Source organism: Ranitomeya variabilis, chromosome 8 (assembly GCF_051348905.1).
Source record: "Ranitomeya variabilis isolate aRanVar5 chromosome 8, aRanVar5.hap1, whole genome shotgun sequence".
Taxonomy (NCBI): domain Eukaryota; kingdom Metazoa; phylum Chordata; class Amphibia; order Anura; family Dendrobatidae; genus Ranitomeya; species Ranitomeya variabilis.
In genome coordinates this window covers 88,640,272-88,666,150 of record NC_135239.1, presented here as the reverse complement: position 1 = coordinate 88,666,150, position 25,879 = coordinate 88,640,272, and the positions used below count along the sequence as shown (strand labels likewise).

General features: G+C 52.0%; 1 protein-coding gene across 1 annotated transcript in view; it reads right to left on the bottom strand.

Moving 5' to 3' along the window:
• Positions 1–25,879, bottom strand: part of FNDC7 (fibronectin type III domain containing 7) — a 54,526-nt gene that overhangs the window by 9,794 nt on the left and 18,853 nt on the right. The window contains exons 5-10 of the mRNA XM_077278286.1: positions 14,535–14,795; positions 14,019–14,285; positions 6,758–7,012; positions 2,232–2,489; positions 794–1,045; positions 449–703 (exon numbers count right to left, since the gene is read on the bottom strand). Coding sequence (XP_077134401.1) covers positions 449–703; positions 794–1,045; positions 2,232–2,489; positions 6,758–7,012; positions 14,019–14,285; positions 14,535–14,795 — 1,548 coding nt within the window. The remainder of the gene's footprint in view (positions 1–448; positions 704–793; positions 1,046–2,231; positions 2,490–6,757; positions 7,013–14,018; positions 14,286–14,534; positions 14,796–25,879) is intronic.

Below are 25,879 nucleotides of genomic sequence, written 5' to 3'. Positions count from 1 at the left end.
TGGGAATGATTTAAACTCCTGTCTCTTTTGGGAACTTTTTACATATTTTTGGAATAAAACAGGGAACCTGAACGTATGATCCTTTGATCATAGATGCAATACTCAGAATTGTGTTCTTCTGTCAGCATTTTTCTATTGGCTCTTCCAGAACGTAATATTAATAGGTGGCAGGAGTGAGGACCTACATATGGCCCTTGCCATCGGCACGCTGTGATCCCTCTGTGTGGGAACAATGGGGTGGCACGCCTAGGTGCCACGGTCATTACAGAATGCAGCTTCTTCGGGGGCTAGGCTGTCGGTATCAGGGTCATGGCAGACTAGCACTATGCTTGCCGTCAAAAAGTCCTGAAAACTGGTGGACACCATCGTTAATAGGTCCCATTGTTAATCTAAGAAAAATGTTACAACACTGGAGCTCTAGGAAAGCAATACAAATGGACAGACTTACTGGATGAGTAGCCGTGATAAGTACACTGTGACATAAGACCCGTCTGGCTCACGGCCTCCAGGGACACGGAGTAGCTGGTTCCACACGTGATACATCCCAGCAGACAGTGCTCCTCTAGGGTGTGGCACTTGGCCTGTCCTCTCGGTGATTCCAGCACCGTAGTGTATGTCTGGGCTCCTGTGGCTCTGGACCAGCTGACATTGGTCACAGACTGGGTGACTTGGACAACACTAAGATTTGTTGGACAGCAGGGAGCTTCAAGAGAAATAGACGAGGTTCGTAAGGAACAGGCATCAAACACTGAGGCAGAGATTGTTACCCTGGCACTATGAAGAGGCACAATACCTGTTTCCAGAGGCACACTGTAGCTGGGCAGGCTTACTCCTTCCTCTGTGAGCGCCACTGCACTGACCATATACACGGAGCCACATGGAAGGCTTTCCAGAGCACACGACGTGCCCCCGCTGGTACAGTTCCAGGACTTAGTCTCCCCTCTGACCATCACCGAGTACACGGCATTATAGTTAGTGGAATCCCAGTGTATCCTATATGTGCTGGCATCAGCTGTGATATTTATGATTTCAGGGCTACATGGGGCTGGAATTAGACAAAAAGTTACCTGGCATTTTATAAAAGATGAAGTCTAAATTATAAGACTTAGCATTTTACAGCTACAGCACACTGACTAAGCTAAAATCTTATTCACACCGCGCGTTTTTTACCTTGTATTTTTTTTCTACTGTATTTTTTTTTTTTAAACGTAGCATGCTAGATATTTTACTGCAATTTTTCCCCATTGATATAAAAATGGCCTAAAGGCAATCTGTCAGCAATTTTTTGCTACACTATCTGAGAACAACACGATGTGTCACTTACTGGTCTGTTTGCTGTTATTATGCTAAAATCACAGTTTTGTCTTCTGTAGATCTAGCAGTTCTCTGACTGCCGAGCTCCACTAATTGGCGGTTTTTTGGCTATGCACAATCAGTGGTGGGGTCAGATTATACAGAGCTCATGAATGTAGAGGACTAGTAAGTCTTCTAGTGATAATCTCCTGCTGATAAAACAGCATTTTTTCTAAACTACAGCAAGCAGCCCAGTAAATGATACATTGCTGGAATCAGAATCTCTGTCTCTACATGATGCTGCTCTCCAATGAGGTGACAAAAACTTGGTGACATTTCTCATTAAAGTTAGCACTAAAAGACATTTAAAAAACAACATAAAAAAATAGAAAAGAGTATTTTCTGCTGTGGTTTTCTGGTACTAGCATACAGAAAAAATGCATTAAAAATGCTAAAGGTGAACATACCCAGCTGCGATACTAAATACATGTTTTTTCAATATAATAAAATAACAATAATATACAATGTATGTAGATAAATCCCCAACATTTCTCAGGGGGGCTGAATACAAATGCACATCACAATATTCAGATTTATATTTTTAAAATATTTAGAAATCAATGTATCATTTCCTTTACACTTCACAAGTATTTTCTACTTTGTGTTGGTATATCACATACATTCCCAATAAAAATACATTTAAGTTTGTGGGTATAATGTGAAAAAATGTGGATAAGTTCATGGGGTATAAACTTTTTCAAGCCACTATAGATGTCTGCACAGAAGCTAAAAGGCTATAAATTGAACATGAAAGGGACGTTTTTATTGCAGAAACTTCTGATAACGACTCATGGAGGACTGATCTCTATAATGAAGGCTTTATTAGCCTGAGCAGAGACCCTCTAGCGAGGAGACTATATAACTTGGCATCTACGTACCCGTCTTCATGTACTTTGATGAACACGAGGTGTTACTGCCGCTGCTGTCACTGTATGAATACACGGTGACATTGTACTGGGTGTCACACTGCAGCCCGGACAGTGCGCACACTGTAGCCGTGTCGTTACACAGGATTACGCTGGTGCCATCATCAGCCTTGGTCTCATACATTTCTGCACCTCGTACGGCAGACCAGACAACCTCCAGCGTATCACTCGACACATAAGCTGCGCTGAAATCGCTGGGGCAGCAGGGTGCTGTAGGCAAAGCCATGGACAAGGAGAAATAGTTCAATACGTTATTGTAGACATGTCACAGTACTGAGAAGAATAGGCTCGCCATGCGCAAATCTACAAAAGCTAAGGGTACGTGCACATGTAGAGACTGTGTCCATGTGGAAACGCAGTGTTTGACAGTACCAACAAAGTGAACGAGATTTCTGAAATGTAATGCACACGCTGCTTACCTTTTCCCCAATTTTCAAACCTGCAGCATGTCAATTTTTTCAGCGTTTTGCAGCGTTTTTACCCATTCTAATGAATGGAGAAAAAAATGTGCCATAAATGTGCATATTTTACATGTTTTTCCTGCCAAGAGGCATGTTTGTTTTTTTTTTGTGGAATTATGTGCAGGAATTACTTAACGTGTGCACATACCCTTAGGTTCCTTACACCGAGATTTTGCCCAGGGTTTCCCGGACGCTATAAATTGTAGCTGGCCGCTCTTGGGCAACATTTCTACAAGCACTTAGCCCAAACAGCCCTGCACAACTTATCAATCTACCAGGACAATAGCATGCACTATTTGACATTTTGTGCACAAAATAAAGATAAATACACACACTGGCCCCAAAAAAGTAAACTAGAATAATTTTTTAATGACTTAAGAAGTGTTTTTTCTAATGAGATCATCCAGCCTATGGCTGAAAAGTGACTATAGTTTTCTATATAAGACAACACCTGGTGTCTTTGTTTTCCTCCTGCCGCCTGCTCTGCTCAGAGAGCCATTCCTTCCTTCGGCCACCGTGGCATGTGGACTGCAGTGGTAAGTCTAAACCATTCCTCCCCTGCCGTTCATATCCACAACACGAGAAAGGAAGGGATGGCATGGCTTAGATTTCCCACTTTACTCCCCATGTCACTGTGGTGCCATCTTGGAAGCAGTAGGATGTAAAGCTGAACACCGGGCACCAGGTAGGTTAACTATGCATGAGAAATGTATAGTTATGGATAGATGCTCACTCAAATAAGAAGACAAATCTATTGCAATTATGGCAATTCATTTCAAGATTTATGACTTCTTACAGACTAGGTGATAACAGATCCCAACAATCACCAAAACGAGGGAATTCTGTCCCTTGTTCTTCTCTGGTTGCAAGTCCAATGCCAGGAGATCAAGAATGAGGCGCAAGTTGCACATGTGCCCTTCCACTATGTTTGAGTCTATGGCACTGATGAAGATAGCTGGAAGCACACAGCACTTGGCTATTTTCATATCTGAATGCCTAGAGATAAGTGCTGGGACAGATCCAATCTTCAGAGCAGAAGACATGTGTCCCCCATTCCCTTCTGGCTGCAAGGTCACAGCCTGGAAGGATTAAATGGAGCAGCAAGTTGCGCCAGCGCCCCGCGCTGCTCTATCCAGGTCTACTCCATTCAAGTCTACCATGAAGTTAGCGGATTGCCGCGCTCAACTATCTTCGTATATTCCGCATCATAGACTTTAATTAGTGCAGCAGGACACAGTGGGGCCACAGGGATCTAACAGCTATAATCTACCCAGCGGATGGGCGATTCCTTGCTTACACTGGAATGCGTAACATATATTCCCTTAAAAAACTAAATTTTATTAATAATTAAATATTAAAAATCACCAACCCAATGTGTCAGACAAAAAATACATGTTCAAAAGAACACAAAAAATACAAAACACATAGACTGATATCCTAAGATAAAGTATCTTGAGTAACCCTGGTTAAACCCTATGTGAACCCTGCCTGGCTGTGGATGTTGGCACCCTAGGAAGAAACGATTGTTTGGCGCCCCCACTCCGCGGCATCTGTCCCAATCTGTCCTTAATAGACCCTGTACTAATGCAGGTGGTTTTTTAGATGTATACCCTAAGGTTTTTTCTTGGTGAAACACCTCCCTGTATATATACAGTATATTCCTTTATTTCATCTCTTTTTAAAAACTATATGTTTTCCCACCTGCATTAGTACAGGGTCTATTAAGGACAGATTGGGACAGATGCTGCGGAGTGGGGGCGCCAAACAATCATCTGGGAACCTGCATTAGTACAGGGTCTATTAAGGACAGATTGGGACAGACGCCGTGGAGTGGGGGCGCCAAACAATCATCTGGGAACCTGCATTAGTACAGGGTCTATTAAGGACAGATTAGGACAGATGCTGCGGAGTGGGGGCGCCAATCATCTGGGAACCTGCATTAGTACAGGGTCTATTAAGGACAGATTGGGACAGACGCCGTGGAGTGGGGGCGCCAAACAATCATCTGGGAACCTGCATTAGTACAGGGTCTATTAAGGACAGATTGGAACAGATGCTGCGGAGTGGGGGCGCCAAACAATCATCTGGGAACCTGCATTAGTACAGGGTCTATTAAGGACAGATTGGGACAGACGCCGTGGAGTGGGGGCGCCAAACAATCATCTGGGAACCTGCATTAGTACAGGGTCTATTAAGGACAGATTGGGACAGATGCTGCGGAGTGGGGGTGCCAAACAATCATCTGGGAACCTGCATTAGTACAGGGTCTATTAAGGACAGATTGGGACAGATGCTGCGGAGTGGGGGCGCCAAACAATCATCTGGGAACCTGCATTAGTACAGGGTCTATTAAGGACAGATTGGGACAGACGCCGTGGAGTGGGGGCGCCAAACAATCATCTGGGAACCTGCATTAGTACAGGGTCTATTAAGGACAGATTGGGACAGATGCCGCGGAGTGGGGGTGCCAAACAATCATCTGGGAACCTGTATTAGTACAGGGTCTATTAAGGACAGATTGGAACAGATGCCGCGGAGTGGGGGCGCCAAACAATCATCTGGGAACCTGCATTAGTACAGGGTCTATTAAGGACAGATTGGGACAGACGCCGCGGAGTGGGGGTGCCAAACAATCATCTGGGAACCTGCATTAGTACAGGGTCTATTAAGGACAAATTGGGACAGACGCCGTGGAGTGGGGGCGCCAAACAATCATCTGGGAACCTGCATTAGTACAGGGTCTATTAAGGACAGATTGGGACAGATGCCGCGGAGTGGGGGTGCCAAACAATCATCTGGGAACCTGCATTAGTACAGGGTCTATTAAGGACAGATTGGGACAGACGCCACAGAGTGGGGGCGCCAAACAATCATCTGGGAACCTGCATTAGTACAGGGTCTATTAAGGACAGATTGGGACAGACGCCGCGGAGTGGGGGTGCCAAACAATCATCTGGGAACCTGTATTAGTACAGGGTCTATTAAGGACAGATTGGAACAGATGCCGCGGAGTGGGGGCGCCAAACAATCATCTGGGAACCTGCATTAGTACAGGGTCTATTAAGGACAGATTGGGACAGACGCCGCGGAGTGGGGGCGCCAAACAATCATCTGGGAACCTGCATTAGTACAGGGTCTATTAAGGACAGATTGGGACAGATGCCGCGGAGTGGGGGTGCCAAACAATCATCTGGGAACCTGTATTAGTACAGGGTCTATTAAGGACAGATTGGAACAGATGCCGCGGAGTGGGGGCGCCAAACAATCATCTGGGAACCTGCATTAGTACAGGGTCTATTAAGGACAGATTGGGACAGACGCCGCGGAGTGGGGGTGCCAAACAATCATCTGGGAACCTGCATTAGTACAGGGTCTATTAAGGACAGATTGGGACAGACGCCGTGGAGTGGGGGCGCCAAACAATCATCTGGGAACCTGCATTAGTACAGGGTCTATTAAGGACAGATTGGGACAGATGCCGCGGAGTGGGGGTGCCAAACAATCATCTGGGAACCTGCATTAGTACAGGGTCTATTAAGGACAGATTGGGACAGACGCCACAGAGTGGGGGCGCCAAACAATCATCTGGGAACCTGCATTAGTACAGGGTCTATTAAGGACAGATTGGGACAGACGCCGCGGAGTGGGGGTGCCAAACAATCATCTGGGAACCTGTATTAGTACAGGGTCTATTAAGGACAGATTGGAACAGATGCCGCGGAGTGGGGGTGCCAAACAATCATCTGGGAACCTGCATTAGTACAGGGTCTATTAAGGACAGATTGGGACAGACGCCGCGGAGTGGGGGTGCCAAACAATCATCTGGGAACCTGTATTAGTACAGGGTCTATTAAGGACAGATTGGAACAGATGCCGCGGAGTGGGGGCGCCAAACAATCATCTGGGAACCTGCATTAGTACAGGGTCTATTAAGGACAGATTGGGACAGACGCCGCGGAGTGGGGGCGCCAAACAATCATTTGAGAATCAGTTGATGTCCATGTTGGTGGCAATTACCTGTGGTGAAGTTAAGGAGCTCAACCAGAGGGCTTTGTCCTGCCCTATTATACGCAAAGACACTCATGAAGTAAATAAATCCACACTCGGCTGGGAAGTAGCATGGCGACTGGGTTGTGTTGCAGTGAACCTCAAAGCCATCATCACTTTTCACAAATACAACGTAATACTCAGAGAGATTTCCACCAGACCACGAAACTGTCAGGTTGCCAGGGTTTTCTTCCACAAAAGAGATTCCACTTGGGGCACAGGGAACTACGAGGAAAGTTCAGATGCTAGAATCAGAGATTTGCAACGAAGCCCAACAATAAGATAAAGGTCAAATTTGTTGCATGTATTGATAAGCGAATGTTCTCAGATAAGGCATTATCTGAGCATACTCGAGTGCTAACTGAGTGACTTCCACATGCTCGAAAAATATGTTTGAGTCCCTGCGGCTGCATGTCTCGTGGTTGTTCGCCAGCTGCTACACATACAGGGATTGCCTAACAAGCAGGCCATCAATGCATGTGTTGCAGTTGTTAAGACAGCCATGAGACATGCAGCAGCGGGGACTCAAACATATTTTTCGAGCATGTGGAAGTCACTTAGTTAGCCCTGGAGCATGCTCAGATAACACCTTATCCGAGAACATTCACTCATCACTAGTTACATGCAAATGTGTTTAGAGCTCAGGAAGATTATGATCATTGCGGACATTTACAAAGATTGATGTTTTTGACACCAGTCTTAGGCCGGTGTCCCATTAGGGTACAGCATCAGAGGCGAGAGCTTCGGATGCGATATGCCAATGACCCTCGGCTCCTGCTCTGAAGCGAGGGTGAGCCAAGTGTTAGTGCTCCCATCCTCTTGCATGACAGGATTGGAGCACAGCTTTGGAAGAGATGGATAAATTAATTTTACCATATACACTGCTGCCGGCGTCGTTGGGAATCACACTGCACTCGGGTGATATCTGAGTGCAGCGAGAGATTTCACACACACCAATAGACTTATATGGGTGCGTGTGATCTGATGCTCGGATCCACCCACAGCATGCTGCAATTGTTTTTTGCTTGCCAAATCAGGATGAGAAAATAATCGCAGATGTGAGCTTCCCTATAGGGAACCATTGGGGCGAGTGCAATCTGATTTTTTATTGGATTGCACTCACCCAATTGCATCGCAAGTGGGAATGAGCCCTTATAATGATTCTTGCAGTAGTAAGATGTGCAAAAATAGTTAATAGTCGCCAGCCCCATAAAGAGAACCAGATAGATAGATAGATAGATAGATAGATATGTGTTGTGTATCCGCTTTTTGGGCTCCCCTGGTGGTTGCTGGTGGTACTGGTGACTTGTTTGCACTTTGCTTCTTCTGTTCACCTGCTTCCATCAGTGTTTGGGAGTTTCCTATTTAGCCTTGCTCTCCAGTCATTTCCTTGCCGGTCATCATTGTAACCAGAGCCTTCGGTTGCATGTTCCTGCTACTAGTCTGCTGATCAGCTAAGTGGACTTTGTCCTTTTGTTTTGTACCTTTTGTCCAGTTTGCAGTTTTTGTAATTCTCTGTAGCTGGAAGCTCTTGCGGGCTGAAATTGCCACTCCTGTGTCATGAGTTGACACAGGAGTCTTAAAGTAATTTCAGGATGGTTTTTGAAAGGGTTTTCAGTTGACCGTGAAGTCCTCTTTTGTATCCTTCTGCTATCTAGTAAGTGGACCTCTCTTTGCTAAATCTACTTTCATACTGTGTATGTCTTTTCCTCTTAATTCACCGTTATTACATGTGGGGGGCTGCTATCATCTTTTGGGGTATTTCCCTAGAGGTAAGCCAGGTCTGTTTCTTCCTCTACCAGGCGTAGTTAGTCCTCCGGCTGGCGCGTGGCATATAGGAAGCCGTAGGTATGCTCCCTGGCTACTGTTAGTTGTGTGGTAGATTTAGCTCACGGTCAACTCGAGTTTCCATCACCCGAGAGCTCGTTCGTTACTTATGTGTTTTTTACGTTCCCTTGCCATTGGGAACCATGACAGTATGACCGGCCTACAAAGTGTTAATTGTTTGGGCTGAAGCAGGAGAAAAAGAAGTGTTGAAGGGAAATTTTTCTTTTTTTTTTCTTTCCCTCAGAGTTTTGCTGCCTAGCCCTTAATTGCTGTCTAGCTGCTTCTTACCTCCTCTTAACCCTTGAATGGCTCTGACCTTAGCTGTTTAACATGGATGTCCAGAGTTTGGCTGCAGGTTTAAATAATCTTGCTACGAAGGTTCAAAATTTACAAGATTTTGTTATACATGCTCCTATTTCTGAACCTAAAATCCCTACACCAGAGGTGTTTTCCGGAGATAGATCTCGGTTTTTGAATTTCAAATATAATTGTAAATTATTCCTTTCTCTCAGACCTCACTCCTCAGGAGATCCTGTCCAGCAGGTTAAGATTGTAATCTCTTTGCTGCGAGGTGACCCTCAAAATTGGGCATTTTCATTGGCACCAGGGGATCCTGCGTTGCTCAATGTGGATGCGTTTTTCCTGGCTTTAGGGTTGCTTTATGAGGAACCTAATTTGGAAATTCAAGCTGAAAAAGCTTTGATAGCCCTATCTCAAGGGCAAGATGAAGCGGAGATATACTGCCAAAAATTTCGTAGGTGGTCTGTGCTACTCAGTGGAATGAGTGCGCCTTAGCGGCAAATTTCAGAGAGGGCCTTTCTGATGCCGTTAAAGATGTTATGGTCGGGTTCCCTGCGCCTACAGGTCTGAATGAGTCCATGACAATGGCAATTCAGATTGATCGGCGTTTGCGGGAGCGCAAACCCGTGCACCATTTGGCGGTATCTTCTGAAGAGACGCCAGAGAAAATGCAATGTGACAGAGTTATGTCCAGAAGCGAGCGGCAGAATTATAGGCGTAAAAATGGGTTATGCTTCTATTGTGGTGATTCTGCTCATGTTATATCGGCATGCTCTAAGCGTACTAGGAAGGTTGACAAGTCCATTTCAATTGGCACTTTACAGTCCAAATTTATTTTGTCTGTAACCTTGATTTGTTCATTATCAGTTATTACCGTGGATGCCTATGTGGACTCGGGCGCCGCTCTGAGTCTTATGGACTGGTCCTTTGCCAGGCGCTGTGGGTTTGATTTAGAGCCTCTGGAAGTCCCTATACCTCTGAAGGGTATTGATTCTACACCTTTGGCTTGTAATAAACCACAGTTCTGGACGCAAGTGACTATGCGTATGACTCCAGACCATCAGGAGGTGATTCGCTTCCTTGTGTTGTACAATTTACATGATGTTTTGGTGCTTGGATTACCATGGTTACAGTCTCATAACCCAGTCCTTGACTGGAAGGCTATGTCTGTGTTAAGCTGGGGATGTCGGGGGGCTCATGGGGACACTCCTATGGTGTCCATTTCGTCATCTATTCCATCTGAGATTCCGGCATTTTTGTCTGATTATCGTGATATTTTTGAAGAGCCTAAGATTGGTTCACTCCCTCCTCACAGGGATTGTGATTGCGCCATAGATCTGATTCCTGGCAGTAAATTTCCAAAGGGTCATTTGTTTAACCTATCTGTACCTGAACATGCTGCTATGCGCGAGTATATTAAGGAGTCCCTGGAAAAGGGACATATTCGTCCTTCTTCATCACCTTTAGGAGCCGGTTTTTTCTTTGTCTCTAAAAAGGATGGCTCTCTGAGGCCTTGTATTGATTATCGTCTCCTGAATAAAATTACAGTCAAATATCAGTATCCGTTGCCTTTGCTGACTGATTTGTTTGCTCGCATAAGGGGGGCTAAGTGGTTCTCTAAGATTGATCTTCGTGGGGCGTATAATTTGGTGCGAATTAAGCAGGGGGATGAGTGGAAGACCGCATTTAATACGCCTGAGGGCCATTTTGAGTATTTGGTAATGCCTTTCGGCCTTTCTAATGCACCTTCTGTCTTTCAGTCCTTAATGCATGATATTTTCCGGGAATATTTGGATAAATTTATGATTGTGTACTTGGATGATATTTTGATTTTTTCTGATGACTGGGAGTCTCATGTTCAGCAGGTCAGGAGGGTTTTTCAGGTTTTGCGGGAGAATTCTTTGTGTGTAAAGGGTTCAAAGTGTGTTTTTGGGGTTCAAAAAATTTCATTTTTGGGGTATATTTTTTCCCCTTCTTCTATTGAGATGGACCCTGTCAAGGTTCGGGCTATTTACGACTGGACGCAGCCTACTTCTTTGAAGAGTCTCCAGAAATTCTTGGGCTTTGCTAATTTTTATCGTCGATTTATAGCTGGTTTTTCTGGCGTTGCTAAACCTCTGACGGATTTGACTAAAAAGGGTGCTGATGTTGCCAATTGGTCCCCTGCTGCTGTGGAGGCCTTTTGGGAGCTTAAGCGCCGCTTTTTGTCTGCCCCTGTGTTGCGCCAGCCTGATGTTTCTCTTCCCTTTCAGGTTGAGGTCGATGCTTCCGAGATCGGAGCGGGGGCGGTTTTGTCGCAGAAAAGTTCCGACTGCTCAGTGATGAGACCTTGTGCGTTCTTTTCGCGAAAATTTTCGGCCGCCGAGCGAAACTATGATGTTGGTAATCGGGAGCTTTTGGCCATGAAGTGGGCATTTGAGGAGTGGCGTCATTGGCTTGAGGGTGCCAGACATCAGGTGGTAGTTTTGACTGATCACAAGAATTTAATTTATTTGGAGTCTGCCAGGCGTCTGAATCCTATACAGGCACGTTGGTCGTTGTTCTTTTCCCGGTTTAATTTTGTGGTCTCGTACTTACCGGGTTCTAGGAATGTGAAAGCAGATGCTCTTTCTAGGAGTTTTGAGCCTGACTCTCCTGGGAATTCTGAACCTGCTGGTGTCCTTAAGGATGGAGTGGTTTTGTCTGCTGTCTCTCCAGATTTGCGACGTGCTTTGCAAGAATTTCAGGCGGATAGACCTGATCGTTGTCCGTCTGGTAGACTGTTTGTTCCTGACGAGTGGACCACTAGAGTCATCTCGGAAGTTCATTCTTCTACTCTGGCAGGTCATCCGGGAATTTTTGGCACCAGAGATTTGGTGGCTAGATCCTTCTGGTGGCCTTCCCTGTCTCGAGATGTGCGTGTTTTTGTGCAGTCTTGCGATGTGTGTGCTCGGGCCAAGCCTTGTTGTTCTAGGGCTAGTGGGTTGTTGTTGCCCTTGCCTATTCCGAAGAGGCCTTGGACGCACATCTCTATGGACTTTATCTCGGATCTCCCTGTTTCTCAGAAGATGTCTGTCATCTGGGTGGTGTGTGACCGTTTTTCTAAAATGGTTCATTTGGTGCCATTGCCTAAGTTGCCTTCCTCATCTGAGTTGGTCCCTCTGTTTTTTCAAAATGTGGTTCGCTTGCATGGTATTCCAGAAAACATCGTTTCTGACAGGGGTACCCAGTTCGTGTCTAGATTTTGGCGGGCAGTCTGTGCCAGGTTGGGCATTGATTTGTCCTTTTCGTCTGCATTCCATCCTCAGACCAATGGCCAGACGGAGCGAACTAATCAAACTTTGGAGACTTATTTGAGGTGTTTTGTGTCTGCGGATCAGGATGATTGGGTTGCCTTTCTGCCGTTGGCGGAGTTTGCTCTTAATAATCGGGCTAGTTCTGCCACTTTGGTTTCTCCTTTCTTTTGCAATTCAGGGTTTCATCCGCGTTTTTCATCTGGTCAGGTTGAATCTTCGGATTGTCCTGGAGTGGATGCGGTGGTGGATCGGTTGCATCGGATTTGGGGACAAGTGGTGGATAATTTGGAATTGTCCCAGGAGAGGACTCAGCAGTTTGCTAACCGTCGTCGTCGTGTTGGTCCCCACCTTCGCGTTGGGGACTTGGTGTGGTTGTCTTCCCGTTTTGTCCCTATGAGGGTTTCTTCTCCCAAATTTAAGCCTCGGTTCATCGGTCCTTATAGGATTTTGGAGATTCTTAACCCTGTTTCCTTTCGTTTGGACCTCCCGGCATCTTTCGCTATCCATAATGTGTTCCATCGGTCGTTGTTGCGGAGATATGAGGTACCGGTGGTTCCTTCTACTGAACCTCCTGCTCCTGTGCTGGTGGAGGGTGAATTGGAGTACGTCGTGGAGAAGATCTTGGACTCCCGTATTTCCAGACGGAGACTTCAATATCTGGTTAAATGGAAAGGCTATGGTCAGGAAGATAATTCTTGGGTAACTGCCTCTGATGTTCATGCCTCGGATTTGGTTCGTGCCTTTCATAGGGCTCATCCAGATCGCCCTGGCGGTTCTTGTGAGGGTTCGGTGCCCCCTCCTTAAGGGGAGGGTACTGTTGTGTATCCGCTTTTTGGGCTCCCCTGGTGGTTGCTGGTGGTACTGGTGACTTGTTTGCACTTTGCTTCTTCTGTTCACCTGCTTCCATCAGTGTTTGGGAGTTTCCTATTTAGCCTTGCTCTCCAGTCATTTCCTTGCCGGTCATCATTGTAACCAGAGCCTTCGGTTGCATGTTCCTGCTACTAGTCTGCTGATCAGCTAAGTGGACTTTGTCCTTTTGTTTTGTACCTTTTGTCCAGTTTGCAGTTTTTGTAATTCTCTGTAGCTGGAAGCTCTTGCGGGCTGAAATTGCCACTCCTGTGTCATGAGTTGACACAGGAGTCTTAAAGTAATTTCAGGATGGTTTTTGAAAGGGTTTTCAGTTGACCGTGAAGTCCTCTTTTGTATCCTTCTGCTATCTAGTAAGTGGACCTCTCTTTGCTAAATCTACTTTCATACTGTGTATGTCTTTTCCTCTTAATTCACCGTTATTACATGTGGGGGGCTGCTATCATCTTTTGGGGTATTTCCCTAGAGGTAAGCCAGGTCTGTTTCTTCCTCTACCAGGCGTAGTTAGTCCTCCGGCTGGCGCGTGGCATATAGGAAGCCGTAGGTATGCTCCCTGGCTACTGTTAGTTGTGTGGTAGACTTAGCTCACGGTCAACTCGAGTTTCCATCACCCGAGAGCTCGTTCGTTACTTATGTGTTTTTTACGTTCCCTTGCCATTGGGAACCATGACAGATATGCCTGTCATGAGCAAACATATACATGAAGTGTCAATGTGAAATCCAGAATTGTTGGCCTTGTCCACTTTTTTCACCAGATTTGAAAAGTGGTGTTAAGGGAAGAAGGTTATACTGTACATTTTGGCCCAAATATGGTGTTGGACAAAAGATATGATTCTTTCTACTAGTACACTGCTACAAAGCTGGTAATAAATCTCGCCCAATATTTGGAGGTTCAGAGTGTGTAATGATGTCTCCCGGATAGTTTCTGCGTCCTGTATTCTGGAAACAAATACCGTCCATACCTGACATGAGATTCCAGGTCTTTGCAGATGGAGTAGATCCAGCTTCATTGCTTGCTACCAAAGACACTGTATATTCTATGCCACAAAGCAGAGAGGAGATAGTACAGGGAGACCCTGACATTGTGCAGGTGGCACTGGCCTCAGTGGTGGCTCCGCTGGAAAGAAGCACGGTGTAGTTGGCCGTGGCTTCAGCCCCGGGTACAGAGAATGTGGCTTCCAAAGATCCACTGTTGAATGTAATCTGAACATCAGATGGAGCAAGCGGACCTAAAAAAAAAACACCATAAAAATATAGCCTTGAAATACAAAATACATTATTTGCAAAGGTGGGGCTTAAAGTATTACTTGTATGCTTTGGGAGGGCGGCCGGTTAGAAACTAAAGACATACAGGGCACACTTGATGTCTAGAAATGAGTTGGACTGACTTATAGTATGAGTGATCCACATACTGTAAGAAGAAGAAGTTACGATGGATAAGTTACCTAGCATGAAAATGGCAGTGATATTGTCCTTACGTGTTATTTGGTTGTAGGTGATATCGTCTCCTGGAATCCCTCTGGCATCCCACGCATGAACTTTAATTGTATATATGGTGCCCGGATCCAAAGAGGTGAAGTTGAGGGACAGAGCCGTGGAGTTTTGGTTCCATCTGCTGCCAGATCCGTCTGATCTCATCACAGAAACGGAGTACAAAACAGCAGATGGCACTGGATGCCAGCTCACACCGATCGAGTCACTGCCGGAAGATTCCACGGTGACAGATGGAGACCCCAGCACTAGATTATTGGAAAAACAGCGAGTCATATAAAATGTGACTTATTTACGAGTAATATAATATAAACCTAAAAATATAATACACCACCGATATGTTTGAAAAATGTATTGACAAAATAATTAAATCAAAAATATTAAATATATTTACTTCATATGATTACTAGACATATAAAGGAAAAAAACACCAGGTGGCAAAAGGAATACAGGGTTCCACATAGGGTATGGTTTTCAAATTAGACTTACTCCGTAGAATACGTTAGAATGTATACACAGAATAGAATTCATATTATTATTAAAAATATGTAATATAAATTAATAAATACTTAAATAATGCTACCAAACTGTGTATCACAAAAACCAACAAAAGTTATTAATCAATTTGTATATATTCAGCAAAAGACTATAAGCGTAATATTGCTACATGCAAATATATTACTGCGCATAAATAAAACATTAAAAATACCATATAATTATAATTAACTAGATGGTGGCCCGATTCTAACGTATCGGGTATTCTAGAATATGCATGTCCACGTAGTATATTGCCCAGCCCACGTAGCATACTGCCCAGCCACGTAGTATATTGCCCAGCCACGTAGTATATTGCCCAGCCACGTAGTATATTGCACAGTGACGTAGTATATTGCCCAGCCCACGTAGTATATTGCCCAGTGATGTAGTATATTGGCCAGCCACGTAGTATACAGCACAGAGCCACATAGTATATTGCCCAGCCACGTAGTATATTGGCCAGTCACGTAGTATATTGCCCAGCTACGTAGTATATTGCCCAGCCACGTATGTGACAGGTTAAAAAATAAAAAATAAACATATACTCACCTTCCGAGGGTACCCTTGTAGTTCTGTCGCCTCCTTCTCGCGCAGGCGCGCAGCACCTGTGATGACGTCGCGGTCACATGACCGTGTCACGGTCACATGACCGTGACGTGATGGAAGGTCCTTCTCGCGCAGGCGCGCAAGACCTGTGATGACGTCGCGGTCACATGACCGTGACGTCATGGCAGGTCCTTTTCGCAGACCATCCTTCCACCGGAACCTGCCTGGAGCGTCGCGGGGAGCGGGAAAGGTGAGTGGAGCGCCCCCACGGTCGCAGGGCCGAGGGGTACCCGGTACCGGGCCTCTCTGTTTCGGTTCTGGGATTGTCACGGTGGCTAGACCCGGTCCGTGACCCTGCTAAGGGGCGTCCAGTAACAGTTGAGAGTGATGATGTGTGGTGCAGGGTGCGATGAATAACGAGGACACAGAGTTGCAGTCTCTTTACCTCTTTACTGAAGGCTTCAGGATCCTCAATCCAGAGTACGGTTAACAGGGCTGTCTGAGACCGGCCGGTCCGATGGCACCTCCAGGGTTCCCTTTGCAGGTGGAAATCTGTGCCTTCCTTCTAGCGCCTGTGTGTTGTAGTCCTTCCCTGCTGAGCACCACGGGATAGTCCTCACAACTGTTGTGTCTGTTTCTGATGTTCCCTCACAACTGATTCTGATGTTCTTCTCCATCCCCCAGATGATATGGCTAGGACGCACCCGTATGACGGGTAGGCCTGGAGGTCTTCCTGGACCCTAGTGTCACCCCTCTCCCACTGTTGCCCCCTATGTCTGCTTAGGTGATTTACGTGAGACAGCCCACCTATAACTGACTGTCCTGCCGTTGGTTTGACGTAATGCTTGGAGCCTATTACTTCCTCGGCGTTTCTGGCCACCGGCTACGCGCCTCAGTAGGATGTTGCCTCGATCTTACAGCACGACTCCTACTGGTGTTTTCTCCTTGTTGCGTTGATCTCGTTTCTCACTCTCCACAATAAACCTCGCTTCTTGTCCTTTCTTGGGGTACCGCCACAATGAAGTGCAGGCTCGGTCCCGTAACGTTCTTTCTGTTCGCTAGGCCTCTGTCAGGATCCCACCCCTGACAGGGACCCCCCTGAATCTTCCCCTGCAACACCCTCTGCCACAGGATGTTGCCTGGTTCCAACCCAGTCAGCTTTCTGTCTAACTTCCTATCTAACCCCCAGTTTTACCAGATTGTGAGGAGTGGCCTAATACATAGCGCCCTTAGCTCCCCCTGGAGGCCAGACTGTGAAGTGTATTGGTGTCTGTGATACCTGGTCAGGTGAACTCCTTCAGTGCCATCAGACATACCAACACTCCCCTTAGCGGCGGAGCATCAGTACTGCAACGACCAGGACTCTGGGGCGCTGCATGAGTATATAATGATTTTTTATTTTTTTAAATTATTTTTACCATTAGATGTTTTTACAATTGACACTGCATAGGCAGCATCAATAGTAAAAACTTGGTCACACAGGGTTAATAGCGGCGGTAACGGAGTGAGTTACCCACGGCATAACGCGGTCCGTTACCGCCGGCATTAACCCTGTGTGAGCGGTGACTGCGGGGAGTATGGAACGGGCACCGGGCACTGACTGCAGGGGAGTAGGGAGGGACTAATCGGACTGTGGCCGTCGCTGATTGGTCGCGGCAGCCATGACAGGCAGCTGCCGAGACCAATCAGCGACTTGGATTCCATGACAGACAGAGGCTGCGACCAATGAATATCCGTGACAGAAAGACAGAAGGACAGACGGACGGAAGTGACCCTTAGACAATTATATAGTAGATTAAGACACCAGTGAAAAGAAATTAAATAATTAGAATAAGATTCCTCCATACAGAGGAGAAAGTGAACTCAGTGCAATGCAAGTAATTAATTAAATCCAATGGCACGGATCAGTAGCAGTAAAAGGTATAAAGGATGACATTATTGAATAACCTAGCTACTAAGCCCATAACATGCCAGTGCATAATAAAGTGTCATAGTGCAGATAGAGGATAAATAAAGCAGTCTGATGCCGAAGAAATCACATACCCAGGTGTTGGACCCCCACAAACCCAACGCAAGTTTCGCCTGGGCTTTGACGAGTAGGTATACGAGTAGGTATCACATAAACATGGCTACCAAAATAGCTAAAGAGGTGCACAACTAGTACACTGATATTACGGATGTCGCCTGGTTTTAGGACACGGCACAACCGGGAATGCTTTATTTATGCGACACACATACTGTGATATATGTATTATGCTTTCTAAGCTATATTTTAGAGACCGCCTGTGACCAAATGGGCAGATAAGCACCTCTTCACTGTACGGACCCCACTAAAAATACCTCCTCTTCTTGTAGCCCCACAGAATGTCCAGGAATAACGAGGGATTGGTTATACATGACTTTTTCACAACTATAATTTCAGGCTACAATGGACACCATCATCAGACAATGTTCTCTTGATTAGATCACATTTTTGTGTTAAATCTACTTTTTAAATATTTTCGGAATTTTTTTTCTTACATATACCAATTTGTATTAAAAATAAAAAATAGAAATCTTGAAATTTTCACTTGGCCACTGGGACGTTAGACTCCAACTTTCTGTTGTTTCAGGAAACGATACATGTACATTAGCCACAATGGTAAGACTCATCCCATCTTTTGTACTGAAGCATCATCTAATGAGCATGTGCAAAGATCATTGTGAAGGGACAGAGAGACTACTTATTATGAACTAGATGGCAGCCCGATTCTAAAGAATCGGGAGTCTAGAATCCATATATACTTTATTTATTCAAATGTAAGAATAATACAATTAATAAATAATAGTAAGAAAGAACAAAAAATGGCTGCACTCACCAGCTCTTGACAATTCTTGTTATTTAAGGTACAGTTACACAGGATCCATGAACATGCTTATGAGGGGAGTGATGAAAGACATCAGACAACAACTTTGCGTGTTGTGGCAAATGCCACAACAACGGTTCTTTGCTTAAGAACAATAATGTAAATAATACATAATATGTATCAATAACTATGTATATTGGTATGTTCTTTCTTGGCACAAATTGCAGGAAGTAGTATTCTAGGCAATTATATATTAGATGGGCATTTCCTGAAGGAAATACATGGTGCTTGAACAGCGCTACCAGCTTTACAGCAGCACTTTTCACACACGGGACTGGGGGGCGCGCTTACTTTTGCACCCGGGGCCGGGGGCGCGTTTACTTTTGCACCCGGGGGCGCACTTACTTTTGCACCCGGAGGCGCACTTACTTTTGCACCCGGGGGCGCACTTACTTTTGCACCCGGGGGCGCACTTACTTTTGCACCCGGGGGCGCACTTACTTTTGCACCCGGGGGCGCACTTACTTTTGCACCCGGGGGCGCACTTACTTTTGCACCCGGGGGCGCACTTACTTTTGCACCCGGGGGCGCACTTACTTTTGGGGCCACACTTACTTTTGGTGGGCGGGGCTCCTCGGCCTCCGATTTGGTTGGTGGGGCCCCTCGTCCTCCGATTTGGTGGGTGGGGACCCTCGGCCTCCAATTTGGTGGGCGGGGACCGGCCTCCGATTTGGTGGGCGGGGACCCTCGGCCTCCGATTTGGTGGACGGGGACCCTCGACCTCCGATTTGGTGGGCGGGGACCCTCGGCCTCCGCTTTGGTGGGCGGGGCCCCTCGGCCTCTGCTTTGGTGGGCGGGGTCCCTCTGCCTCCGATTTGGTGGGCGGGGCCCCTCGGCCTCTGCTTTGGTTGGCGGGGCCCCACGGCCTCCGATTTGGTGGGCGGGGTCCCTCTGCCTCCGCTTTGGTGGGCGGGGCCGCTCGGCCTTCGATTTGGTGGGCGGGGCTCCTCGGCCTCCGATTTGGTTGGTGGGGCCCCTTATCCTCCGATTTGTTGGCGGGGACCCTCGGCCTCCGATTTGGTGGGCGGGGCCCCTCGGCCTCCGATTTGGTGGGCGGGGCCCCTCGGCCTCCGATTTGTTGGGCGGGGCCCCTCGGCCTCCGATTTGGTGGGCGGGGCCCCTCGGCCTCCGATTCGGTGGGCGGGGACCCTCGGCCTCCGATTTGGTGGGCGGGGCCCCTCGGCCTCCGATTTGGTTGGTGGGGCCCCTCGGCCTCCGATTTGGTGGGCGGGGACCCTCGGCCTCCGATTTGGTGGGCGGGGACCCTCGGCCTCCAATTTGGTGGGCGGGGACCCTCGGCCTCCGATTTGGTGGGCGGGGACCCAAGGCCTCCGATTTGGTGGGCGGGGACCCAAGGCCTCCGATTTGGTGGGCGGGGCCCCTCGGCCTCCGATGTGGTGGGCGGGGCCCCTCGGCCTCCGCTTTGGTGGGCGGGGCCGGGCCCCTCGGCCTCCACTGTGGTGGGCGGGGCCGCTCGGCCTTCGATTTGGTGGGCGGGGCTCCTCGGCCTCCAATTTGGTTGGCGGGGCCCCTCGGCCTCCGATTTGGTTGGCGGGGACCCTCGGCCTCCGATTTGGTGGGCGGGGACCCTCGGCCTCCAATTTGGTGGGCAGGGACCCTCGGCCTCCGATTTGGTGGTCGGGGAACCTCGGCCTCCGATTTGGTGGTCGGGGACCCTCGGCCTCCGCTTTGGTGGGCGAGGCCCCTCGGCCTCCGATTTGGTGGGCGGGGTCCCTCTGCCTCCGATTTGGTGTGCGGGGACCCTCGGCCTCCGCTTTGGTGGGCGGGGCCCCTCGGCCTTCGATTTGGTGGGCGGGGCCCCTCGGCCTCCGATTTGGTTGGTGTGGACCCTCGGCCTCCGATTTGGTGGGCGGGGACCCTCGGCCTCCGATTTGGTGGGCGGGGACCCTCGGCCTCCGATTTGGTGGGCGGGGACCCTCGGCCTCCGATTTGGTGGGTGGGGACCCTCGGCCTCCGATTTGGTGGGCGGGGCCCATCGGCCTCCGATTTGGTGGGCGGGGACCCTCGGCCTCCGATTTGGTGGGCGGGGACCCTCGGCCTCCGATTTGGTGGGCGGGGCCCCTCGGCCTCCGATTTGGTTGGTGGGGCCCCTCGGCCTCCGATTTGGTGGGCGGGGCCCCTCGGCCTCCGATTTGGTGGGCGGGGACCCTCGGCCTCCGATTTGGTGGGCGGGGACCCTCGGCCTCCGATTTGGTGGGCGGGGACCCTCGGCCTCCATTTGGTGGGCGAGGACCCTCGGCCTCCGATTTGGTGGGCGGGGACCCTCGGCCTCCGATTTGGTGGGCGAGGACCCTCGGCCTCCGATTTGGTGGGCGGGGCCCCTCGGCCTCCGATGTGGTGGACGGGGCCCCTTGGCCTCCGCTTTGGTGGGCGGGGCCAGGCCCCTCGGCCTCCGCTTTGGTGGGCGGGGCCGCTCGGCCTTCGATTTGGTGGGCGGGGCTCCTCGGCCTCCGATTTGGTTGGCGAAGCCCCTCGGCCTCCGATTTGGTTGGCGGGGCCCCTCGGCCTCCGATTTGGTGGGCGGGGACTCTCGGCCTCCGATTTGGTGGGCGGGGACCCTCGGCCTCCGATTTGGTGGGTGGGGACCCTCGGCCTCCGATTTGGTGGGCGGGGACCCTCGGCCTCCGATTTGGTGGTCGGGGACCCTCGGCCTCCGCTTTGGTGGGCGGGGCCCCTCGGCCTCCGATTTGGTGGGCGGGGTCCCTCTGCCTCCGATTTGGTGTGCAGGGACCCTCGGCCTCCGCTTTCGTGGGCGGGGCCCCTCGACCTTCGATTTGGTGGGCGGGGCTCCTCGGCCTCCGATTTGGTTGGTGGGGCCCCTCGGCCTCCGATTTGGTGGGCGGGGACCCTCGGCCTCCGATTTGGTGGGCAGGGACCCTCGGCCTCCGATTTGGTGGGCGGGGACCCTCGGCCTCCGCTTTGGTGGGTGGGGCCCATCGGCCTCCGATTTGGTGGGCGGGGCCCCTCGGCCTCCGATTTGGATGGTGTGGACCCTCGGCCTCCGATTTGGTGGGCGGGGACCCTCGGCCTCCGATTTGGTGGGCGGGGACCCTCGGCCTCCGATTTGGTGGGCGGGGCCCCTCGGCCTCCGATTTGGTGGGCGGGGCCCCTCGGCCTCCGATGTGGTGGGCGGGGCCCCTCGGCCTCCGATGTGGTGGGCGGGGCCCCTCGGCCTCCGATTTGGAGGGCGGGGACCCCTGGCCTCCGATTTGGTGGGCGGGGCCCCTCGGCCTCCGATTTGGTGGGCGGGGACCCTCGGCCTCCGATTTGGTGGGCGGGGACCCTCGGCCTCCGATTTGGTAGGCGGGGCCCCTCGGCCTCCGATTTGGTGGGCGGGGACCCTCGGCCTCCGATTTGGTGGGCGGGGACCCTCGGCCTCCGATTTGGTGGGCGGGGACCCTCGGCCTCCGATTTGGTGGGCGGGGACCCTCGGCCTCCGATTTGGTGGGCGGGGCCCCTCGGCCTCCGATGTGGTTGTCGGGACCCCTCGGCCTCCGCTTTGGTGGGCGGGGCCGGGCCCCTCGGCCTCCGCTTTGGTGGGCGGGGCCGCTCGGCCTTCGATTTGTTGGGCGGGGCTCCTCGGCCTCCGATTTGGTTGGCGGGGCCCCTCGGCCTCCGATTTGGTTGGCGGGGCCCCTTATCCTCCGATTTGGTGGGCGGGGACTCTCGGCCTCCGATTTGGTGGGCGGGGCCCCTCGGCCTCCGATGTGGTGGGCGGGGCCCCTCGGCCTCCGCTTTGGTGGGCAGGGCCAGGCCCCTCGGCCTCCGCTTTGGTGGGCGGGGCCGCTCGGCCTTCGATTTGGTGGGCGGGGCTCCTCGGCCTCCGATTTGGTTGGCAAAGCCCCTCGGCCTCCGATTTGGTTGGCGGGGCCCCTCGGCCTCCGATTTGGTGGGCGGGGACTCTCGGCCTCCGATTTGGTGGGCGGGGACCCTCGGCCTCCGATTTGGTGGGTGGGGACCCTCGGCCTCCGATTTGGTGGGCGGGGACCCTTGGCCTCCGATTTGGTGGTCGGGGACCCTCGGCCTCCGCTTTGGTGGGCGGGGCCCCTCGGCCTCCGATTTGGTGGGCGGGGTCCCTCTGCCTCCGATTTGGTGTGCGGGGACCCTCGGCCTCCGCTTTCGTGGGCGGGGCCCCTCGACCTTCGATTTGGTGGGCGGGGCTCCTCGGCCTCCGATTTGGTTGGTGGGGCCCCTCGGCCTCCGATTTGGTGAGCGGGGACCCTCGGCCTCCGATTTGGTGGGCAGGGACCCTCGGCCTCCGATTTGGTGGGCGGGGACCCTCGGCCTCCGCTTTGGTGGGTGGGGCCCATCGGCCTCCGATTTGGTGGGCGGGGCCCCTCGGCCTCCGATTTGGATGGTGTGGACCCTCGGCCTCCGATTTGGTGGGCGGGGACCCTCGGCCTCCGATTTGGTGGGCGGGGACCCTCGGCCTCCGATTTGGTGGGCGGGGCCCCTCGGCCTCCGATTTGGTGGGCGGGGCCCCTCGGCCTCCGATGTGGTGGGCGGGGCCCCTCGGCCTCCGATTTGGAGGGCGGGGACCCCCGGCCTCCGATTTGGTGGGCGGGGCCCCTCGGCCTCCGATTTGGTGGGCGGGGACCCTCGGCCTCCGATTTGGTAGGCGGGGCCCCTCGGCCTCCGATTTGGTGGGCGGGGACCCTCGGCCTCCGATTTGGTGGGCGGGGACCCTCGGCCTCCGATTTGGTGGGCGGGGACCCTCGGCCTCCGATTTGGTGGGCGGGGACCCTCGGCCTCCGATTTGGTGGGCGGGGCCCCTCGGCCTCCGATGTGGTGGTCGGGACCCCTCGGCCTCCGCTTTGGTGGGCGGGGCCAGGCCCCTCGGCCTCCGCTTTGGTGGGCGGGGCCGCTCGGCCTTCGATTTGTTGGGCGGGGCTCCTCGGCCTCCGATTTGGTTGGCGGGGCCCCTCGGCCTCCGATTTGGTTGGCGGGGCCCCTTATCCTCCGATTTGGTGGGCGGGGACTCTCGGCCTCCGATTTGGTGGGCGGGGCCCCTCGGCCTCCGATGTGGTGGGCGGGGCCCCTCGGCCTCCGCTTTGGTGGGCAGGGCCAGGCCCCTAGGCCTCCGCTTTGGTGGGCGGGGCCGCTCGGCCTTCGATTTGGTGGGCGGGGCTCCTCGGCCTCCGATTTGGTGGGCGGGGCCCCTTGGCCTCCGATTTGGATGGTGTGGACCCTCGGCCTCCGATTTGGTGGGCGGGGACCCTCGGCCTCCGATTTGGTGGGCGGGGACCCTCGGCCTCCGATTTGGTGGGCGGGGACCCTCGGCCTCCGATTTGGATGGTGTGGACCCTCGGCCTCCGATTTGGTGGGCGGGGACCCTCGGCCTCCGATTTGGTGGGCGGGGACCCCCGGCCTCCAATTTGGTGGGCGGGGACCCTCGGCCTCCGATTTGGTGGGCGGGGACCCTCGGCCTCCGATTTGGTGGGCGGGGCCCCTCGGCCTCCGCTTTGGTGGGCGGGGCCGGGCCCCTCGGCCTCCGCTTTGGTGGGCGGGGCCGCTCGGCCTTCGATTTGTTGGGCGGGGCTCCTCGGCCTCCGATTTGGTGGGCGGGGCTCCTCGGCATTCCGATTTGGTTGGCGGGGCCCCTCGGCCTCCGCTTTGGTGGGCGGGGCCAGGCCCCTCGGCCTCCGCTTTGGTGGGCGGGGCCGCTCGGCCTTCGATTTGGTGGGCCGGGCTCCTCGGCCTCTGATTTGGATGGTGTGGACCCTCGGCCTCCGATTTGGTGGGCGGGGACCCTCGGCCTCCGATTTGGTGGGCGGGGCCCCTCGGCCTCCGATTTGGTGGGCGGGGCCCCTCGGCCTCCGATGTCGTGGTCGGGGCCCCTCGGCCTCCGCTTTGGTGGTCGGGGCCCCTCGGCCTCCGCTTTGGTGGGCGGGGCCGGGCCCCTCGGCCTCCGCTTTGGTGGGCGGGGCCGCTCGGCCTTCGATTTGGTGGGCGGGGCTCCTCGGCCTCCGATTTGGTTGGCGGGGCCCCTCGGCCTCCGATTTGGTGTGTGCTCTGCCTGGGGCCACTGTGCTCTGCCTGGGGCCCCATATGCTGCCTGGGGCCCCTGTGCTCTGCCTTGGGCCCCTGTGCTCTGCCTGGGGCCCCATGTTCTGCCTGGGGCCCCTGTGCTCTGCCTGGGGCCACTGTGCTCTGCCTGGGGCCCCATGTTCTGCCTGGGGCCACTGTGCTCTGCCTGGGGCCCCTGTGCTCTGCCTGGGGCCACTGTGCTCTGCCTGGGGCCCCATATGCTGCCTGGGGCCACTCTGCTCTGCCTGGGGCCCCATATGCTGCCTGGGGCCACTGTGCTCTGCCTGGGGCCCCATATGCTGCCTGGGGCCCCTGTGCTCTGCCTGGGGCCCCTGTGCTCTGCCTGGGGCCCCATGTTCTGCCTGGGGCCCCTGTGCTCTGCCTGGGGCCACTGTGCTCTGCCTGGGGCCCCATATGCTGCCTGGGGCCCCTGTGCTCTGCCTGGGGCCCCATATGCTGCCTGGGGCCCCTGTGCTCTGCCTGGGGCCCCTGTGCTCTGCCTGGGGCCCCATGTTCTGCCTGGGGCCCCTGTGCTCTGCCTGGGGCCACTGTGCTCTGCCTGGGGCCCCATATGCTGCCTGGTGCCCCTGTGCTCTGCCTGGGGCCCCATATGCTGCCTGGGGCCCCTGTGCTCTGCCTGGGGCCACTGTGCTCTGCCTGGGGCCCCATAGGCTGCCTGGGGCCCCTGTGCTCTGCCTGGGACCACTGTGCTCTGCCTGGGGCCCCATATGCTGCCTGGGGCCCCTGTGCTCTGCCTGGGGCCACTGTGCTCTGCCTGGGGCCCCATATGCTGCCTGGGGCCCCTGTGCTCTGCCTGGGTGTAGGACACTGGTGACGTCACTTATCTCCGGACATTAGCTCCGGACATTAGCTCCGGACATTAGCTCCGGACAAAGCCACGGAAGTTGGCACAAATTGCAGGAAGTAGTATTCTAGGCAATTATATATTAGATGGTGGATCCCATGTTATCAGCTGTGCATAGAGGTGATACCACTCCTTGCAATCCTAGCTCTGATGATAAGGAGCCTGCTGAAAACTCAGCCTGAAATGACAGGAAGTACGAGTCTCAAAAAGGTGGCCAGTGTAAAAATTACTAATTTTATTGGGGGGTTTGTTTGTTTTTTAATAAAAAACGATGACATGAAAAAATGATAATTACTTACGGGTAATTTGATTTTCCAGATCCATGACAGCACCGGTACATGAGAGATGGTCCCGCCCCCAAGAACAGGAAACCTGCATAGGAGATAAAAGATGGGGGCGGCACCTCTCTCCTCAGTTTGTTTACAGAGAA